Raw genomic sequence first — 7,383 nt, 5'->3', positions numbered from 1 at the left:
AGGGAGGAAGCCCTAGGGACAGGAGAAAACAGCACCAGAAAGGGAAAAGAAGAGAAACAACAACAAACTAAACTCGGGTCCCAGAAAAGGCTGCAGGGGTCCTGGGCATTCGCGTCGCCGTCCTGGCATGTCGTCGGGCCCGGCCCTCGGCTCGCTGCCCCTCCAGCAGCTACCGCGCCCCGCCCGGGCCCGAGACTCTCCGCCCGCACTGTCTCTTCCCAGATCCGCATCCGGCTCCTCCCCCGGCTGCCACCCTTCCCACTGGCAGAACCCAGAGCGAAGTTTCTGCTTCCTGCTGCGGGAATTGGACGCCCCAGGTCAGGCACCCAGGGTCTCCAGCCCCAGTCTAAGGTAGGGCCCGAGCGCAGGCAGAACTTGCCCTGGCCCTGGGTCTAGGGCTCTGGGCTCTGAGGCTGAGAGCCGGGTGGGAAGGGCCTGGCGGGGCCGGTTAGGAACCACCCGAGACTCAGCTAGGGGTGCATCCACCCTGCTCCTCCCGGCCCCGGCGGCTCCGGGAAGGGGAGGGAGTGTACACTGCGTGAAAGGGGAGGTGAGAAAGGAGGACAAGGCTGAAGGAGAGGGAGGGACAGGAAGAGAGACCACGTGACAATCATCCCCTCTTACTTCCTTGCTCTGTGTGCCCACTGAAAGGGGACAGTGGCTGTCACCAACAAATGGTAGTATGAGAACCGTTTGTAATAATAGAAACCCAGACTGTGCTTAAATGTGCTAGACTACCATACAGCCACTTGAAGACTGAGGTGGAGGCCGGGCGCGGTGGTTCACGCCTGTAATCCCAGCACTTTGGGCGTGCGGAGGTGGGGGATCACCTGAGGTCAGGAGTTTGAGACCAGCCTGGCCAACATGGTGAAACCACTCTCTACTGAAAATACAAAAAATTAGCCGGGGATGGCGGTGGGCGCCTGTAATCCCAGTTACTCGGGAGGCTAAGGCAGGAGAATCGCTTGAACTCGGGAGGCAGAGATTGCAGTGAGCTGAACCACAGAGCCAGACTCCACCTCAAAAAAAAAAAAAAAAAAAAAAAAAATTAGAGTGAGGTGGGTATTAATGTGTTAACACGGCAAGGTCTCTGAGATATACTAAGCGCAGAATGGAGTCTAACTTATGATCCTGTTTAAAGCAAAAGCAGAAGCAGCGGTGATGGTGAAGGCATATATTTGTATAGTCATAGAAACTGTGAAACTGTTAGTATAAAACTGTTAGCAATGTTTACTTCCAGAGAAGGGAACTAGAGATGGAAGTGGGGATGGAACTTTAACTTTTCATTTGTGGTTCAGCTGAATCTCCTTTCAAAAACTCCAGGGTGGCAAAAAAAAATAAAATAAAATGAGCAACATAGTGAGACTGCCCTTTTTAGGATAGGACAGTCTCACTATGTTGCTCAAATAAACTGTCCTTATTTTTCTGTTATTTTTGGTTTGAGATCTCTTTAAAAAAAATCTGAGTCAATTCTGAGATTCCCCACTCCTTTCCTTGGGGGCTCATGTAGGGCAACGACATGAGCAAAATGTACAGGGCATAGAAACCATCGTTTTGTATGTGTTTGTCACATTGACGTCCAGTGAGATATTGTTGTCCTTTTTGGCCCTGGATTGTTAGTCATTCAGGTCTTCTTGGAAGTGTTCTATACTCCTGTCCCTAAGCTTTTTCACACTAAGTTTAAGTGGTTGACTTAACAATATTATTCCCAAAATATTTACGTATGAATGAGAGATTAGCCTTTGTCCAAATAAATAAGAAAATACATTCCTTTTTTTTTTTTTTTTTTAAATAGAGGTCTCACTATGTTGCCCAGGCTGGTCCTGAACTCCTGACCTCAAGTGATCCTCCCACCTTAGCCTTCCAAAGTGCTAGGATTATAGGTGTGAGCCACCACACCCGGCCAGAAAATAGGTTCCTGATGGTATAATTCAAGCATTCTGTTAGGCAGAGGTTTCTAATTTGCAGTTTATGGAGATCCTGGGAGTTCCATAAATGGGCTTCATAGACACTCTGAAAATTGAGCACAAAACAGTATATACTCTTATTTTTTCTGTGAAAAAGCTCCATAGCTTTCACCAGATTCTCAAAAGCCTCTGAATCCCACTGACTAGCAATTGTGGGAACAACGTTTAACAAGGCTAAAAGGGTCTCTCTCCTTAGGAACTTAATGGTCTATTGGGAAGAAAGACAAACAGGTGATGTGCTGTATGATAGGGGAAGTATGGGTGTTGTGAAAACAAGGAGAAGGCCACCTAAACCAGACTGGGGCTTGGTGTCAGCACAGGCTTTTTGGAGGAATTGATGATGAAACTGAAGCCTGTAGAGTGAGAGGAAAGTAGCATTTGGCCTTGTAAAGGAGGGGTGGTGTTGGTAGAAGAAAGAGTGTTGCAGGGATCTGCCTGTGCAAAGGCCCAGAGTCAAGAGATATCTTGGCAATTAATAAGCTAAATAAAATTGGTATGATTGAAGCTTAGAGTGCTGAGAGTTAGATTGGGGTGTTAGTGAGAGATGATGCTGAGAGGTGACCAGAAGTTGGGTTTTGTGTGTGATGCTAAGGATGCAGAGGGGAGCGAGACAAAGGAGCCCTTACCTTAAGGAGTTTTATTTCAGTAAGGAGAAACAATTAGGCTGGGTACAGTGGCTCATGTCTGTAATCCCAGCACTTTGGGAGGCCGAGGTGAATAGATCATGAGGTCAGGAGATCGAGACCATCCTGACCAACATGGTGAAACCCCGTCTCTACTACAAATACAAAAATTAGCTGGGCATGGTGGCCCATACCTGTAATCCCAGCTACTTGGGAGGCTGAGGCAGGAGAATTGCTTGAACCCGGGAAGTTGAGGTTGCAGTGAGCCGAGACTGCGCCACTGCACTCCAGCCTGGCAACAGAGTGAGAATCAGTCTCAAAAAACAAAAAAACAAAAAAACAAAAACAAAGGAGAAACAATTAGCAAGTGGGCTACTAAGAAGCAAACATGCTTTAAAAAAAAAAAAAAAAAAAGGAGTCGGCCAGGTGCAGTGGCTCATGCCTGTAATCCCAGCACTTTGGGAGGCCGAGGTGGGCAGGTCACAAGGTCAGGAGTTCGAGACCAGCCTGGCCAACATAGTGAAACCCTGTCTCTACTAAAAATACAAAAAAAAAAAAAAAAAAAAATAGCTGGGCGTGGTGGCAGGCACCTGTAATCCCAGCTACTTGGGAGTCTGAGGTAGGAGAATGGCTTGAACCCGGGAGGCGGAGGTTACAGTGAGCCAAGATCGTGCCATTGCACTCCAGCCTGGGTGACAGAGCAAGACTCTGTCTAAAAAAAAAAAAAAAAAAACCAAAAAAAAACCATAAGAGTCTCACTACGTAGCTCAGCCTGGTTTTAAACTCCTGGGCTCAAGTGATCCTCCTGTCTCAGACTTCGAGATTTGCTGGGGTTACAGGCTACCACATCTGGCTCTAGCAGGGAAGTCCTTTAGACATATCTATATACAGTGTGTCACCACATGGATTAGAGGGTTTCAACAAAGGTGGTGGTAGGAGGAATGGAGAGAATTGGATAGATTTGAGAGACACTGAGGGAGTGGAATCAATAGGATTTGGTAGTCTACTGGATAATAATAACAAATAATAATAACTTCTATGTTGAACACTTAGTGCCAGGCAATGCTCAAACTGCCTAATATTTTTTTCTCATTTATTTCTATAACAACTCTGTGAGGTAAGCATTTTTCTTAATTTTATAAATGTGAAAACTCTAGAGATACAGAGAATTTAAGTATCTTACCCAACCAAGATCCCAAGGTAAAGGAGGATTCAAACTAAAGTCTGTCTCACTTCAAACTCCAGTAGGCAGAGGGGGCAAAGGAAGGGGAATGGATTTGGGGCAGAGATAAGAGAAGGAGAAAGATGATGCATTTAAGATCTGTGGAATCTGGAGCACCTTTGAATCATCCAGAGGGGATGCCCAAGAGGCAAATGGATAAAAGACTATGAAGCTCAGGAGGGAGACCTAGGTCCAGGAATAGATCCGTGAGTCGCCAGCATAGAAATGTTATTTGGAGCCACATAGTGGGTGAGACTACCCCAGGAAAATATGTAAAAGGATTAGAATAGAACTCTTTGGAGCATCGTTGTTAAGAAATGACAGAGAAAGAATCCCCAAGAAGATCTAGCCAGAATAGTTTCAAGAAGAAAATCAGGACAGTAGCATCGTGGAAAGCAAAGGAAGAGAGAGTTTTAACGAGAGAGTAATCAACAATGTCATATTCTACTTGAGGGGTGAAATGAGATAAGGGCTAAGATGTATTTATTTATGGGAGTAACAAAAAGTTCCTTGGTTACCTAAGAGGACTTGTGGACTGGTGGGGACAGAATCCCATTTAGTTGGTTGAAGAGTGAATAGGAGGCAAGGAAGCTGAGGTGGTAAGTATTGGCAACTTGATTAAAGTACCTGTTTCTCTGGAGCTAAGAACCCACAGTCCAGATTATATTGCGAGGCCCCTCTACTAAGTAGGGATTAAACTGATAGTCCTGTAGCGGGGGTCGCGGGGAGGGGGTGGAGTCTCCTTTATCTTCTTATGAGAAGGCATGTCCCTTCTTCTCCAGTCATTCCTTTTTGTTTCTTTTTTAAGAAATATATTTTATTTTTTAAAACTTTGTAGAGATGGGGTTTCACCGTGTTGCCTAGGCTTGCCTCGTACTCCTGGACTCAAGCAATCCTCTTGGCTTAGCTCCCAAAGTGTTGGGATTATAGGCATGAGCCACTGCACCGGCCTTTTCTTAATATCTCTGCTCTTAAGCCTCTGCCTTACCTTTTCCCTACCCCTCTCTCTTAGAATATTCTCTGGATGAACCCAGTCCTAAGAAAAACAACATTCATTGTTTTCCACTTGCAAATCACTGGCATTATCGGGAGGGCTGTGGCGAAGATATGCTCTCCTACAAATACACGCTCAGTGCAGCCAGGTGCTCATCTCCTGTCTTTCTCTCCTTCTAGGCATATACAAACTGAGTTTCAGCCATGGAAAAACCCCATGGGCATGTGTCTGCCCATCCAGACATCCTCTCCTTGGAGAACTGGTGCCTGGCTATGCTCCCTGACTTACAGCCCATGGAGAAACTACATCAGCATATATCTGCCCACTCAGATATCCTCTCCTTGAAGAACCAGTGCCTAGCCACGCTTCCTGACCTGAAGACCATAGAAAAACCACATGGGCATGTGTCTGCCCACCCAGACATCCTCTCCTTGGAGAACCGGTGCCTGGCCACGCTTTCTGACCTGAAGACCATGGAGAAACCACATGGACATGTTTCTGCCCACCCAGACATCCTCTCCTTGGAGAACCGGTGCCTGGCCACCGACCCTAGTCTAAAGAGCACTGTGTCTGCCAGCCGCTTGTTCCAGAGTCTACAGATATCTCACATGACGCAAGCTGATTTGTACTGTGTGAACAACAGCAATTGCCTGCTCTCTGAGCCTCCAAGTTGGAGGGCTCAGCATTTCTCTAAGGGACTAGACCTTTCAACCTGCCCTATAGCCCTGAAATCTCTCTCTGCCACAGGAACAGTTCAGGAAGCAACTTTGGTAATAGCTCCAGGCACACATCTTGACTCCAGCCATGTCTGTTGTGCTCTCTTGTCTCTAGCTTTCAGTGTCTCAGTTTCCCTCTGTGCTGCTCTGTGTCTGGCTATCTTCTCTCCTCAGAGCCTCTCCTAAGATACCCTTTGTTGCAGGACCATCTTCACTGGCATCATTACTTTTATTGCATATCTACTTTGGAGATTTTGTGCAATAGATCAAAAACAATTCCTGTCCTGGCTGGGTGCAGTGGCTCATGCCTGTAATCCCAGCACTTTGGGAGGCCAAGGCAGGTGGAGTCCAGGAGTTCGAGACCAGCCTGGGCAACATGGTGAAACCCCATCTCTACCAAAAATACAAAAATTAGTTGGGTGTGGTGGTGTGCACCTGTAATCCCAGCTACTTGGGAGACTGAGGCACGAAAATTGCTTAAACCCGGGAGGCAAGATCGCATCACTGCACTCCAGCCTGGGCAACAGAGCGAGACTGTCTCAAAAAGATGAAAGCCCAAAAGACCATAACAGAAAACAGTCCCTGTCCTTAGGAAGCCTCTGCTCGGGAGAGCCAGCGTAATGTCACTATAGCAGAGTCAGTTAGGTGCTTTTGAGATCAGGCATGAGATACATCTACTAATTAATTTTCCAACATCCCTATCAGGGCCTATACCAGAGACCACTTAATTGTGTGTGCATGTGCAAACACATATCCACTTTTACACATCTACATGCCTACATTTAGTATACAATTCAGAATCACTAGATAGACACACATTGCTTCTGTATATACTTGTGTTTGGGTTGAGGGACAAGGCTAATCTGAACTTTTTCTGTCTCTGCCAATTACAAACTATGTAATCTTGGGCAACCTCTTAACCCTTTAGAGCTTTAATTTCCTCACCTTTAAAATGAATTTAATGAAAATCTACTTCACAGGGTTATCAGGATTACAACTACTGCCATCTTAACATTCATTTAGGGCTTTGCATTTTGCAGAGTCACACATACATATATCACTCCATTTAATTTCCCAGAGGCCCTATCAGATAGGTGGTAGTGAATGAGAGAAAGCTGAGGTTCAGAGAGGCTAAGCAGCCCAAGACTGCTGGGGGATTAATATAGGGCTTTGCCCTTTTTCTTCTGACCCCCAAAACATCTTACCAATATCCTAAAAGGTGTGTGAAGAGCCCCATGCTCCCAGATTGTGACATCAATGAAGAGATGAAAGCAGGGGCAGATTATGAAGCATGTGGGCGAAGGCTCTGAAGGTTGAGTAGAGCAAGGTGGTGTGTGAGAGCAGTAAGTCAGGACACATCAGTGCTGGCGTGTGAAGGGAGAAGGAGAGGAGATTAGAGGTGCTATTAATGGAGATTTAGACTTTTCCCATGTCCTGGTGCTGCCTTCAGATCCATCTGGGTTTGAGGGTCTGTGGATACATGCTGTGATTCATAACTGCCACTACTATCCCCAGGGTCGTTGGTTTGATTCAGAAGAGAAGAAAGGGGCAGAGACCCAAATGCCTTCTTACAGTCTGAGCTTGGGAGAGGAGGAGGAGGAGGTGGAGGATCTGGCCTTGAAGCTCACCTCTGGAGACTCTGAATCTCATCCAGAGCCTACTGACCAGGTCCTTCAGGAAAAGAAGGTAAAAGTTCAAGAGTTGGGGAAAGGTTAATGGTGTGGAGGGGAGGTTGGGGGTGGAGTACTTGAACCAGGTCCCCTCCCCAGTTGGAAGGGGAAGGTAGGGATACAACCCAGCTCTTATTTCTCACTTCCTAATGCCCTTTTCTTTCTTTTCTTTTTTCCTTTCCTTTCCTTTC

General features: G+C 46.4%; 1 protein-coding gene across 2 annotated transcripts in view; it reads left to right on the top strand.

Annotated features, from left to right (window-relative positions):
• Window positions 1-301: 301 nt before the first annotated feature.
• Window positions 302-7,383, top strand: part of TEP1 (telomerase associated protein 1) — a 47,220-nt gene continuing 40,138 nt past the window's right edge. For both annotated transcript variants that reach the window (XM_025392006.1, XM_025392005.1), the window contains exons 1-3: window positions 302-317; window positions 4,986-5,576; window positions 7,038-7,208. In XM_025392006.1, the coding sequence (XP_025247791.1) occupies window positions 5,010-5,576; window positions 7,038-7,208 (738 nt within the window). In that variant the 5' untranslated portion in view covers window positions 302-317; window positions 4,986-5,009. The remainder of the gene's footprint in view (window positions 318-4,985; window positions 5,577-7,037; window positions 7,209-7,383) is intronic.

This window comes from Theropithecus gelada, chromosome 7b (assembly GCF_003255815.1).
Source record: "Theropithecus gelada isolate Dixy chromosome 7b, Tgel_1.0, whole genome shotgun sequence".
NCBI classification, from domain to species: Eukaryota; Metazoa; Chordata; class Mammalia; order Primates; family Cercopithecidae; genus Theropithecus; species Theropithecus gelada.
This window is presented reverse-complemented; position numbering and strand designations above follow the sequence as displayed.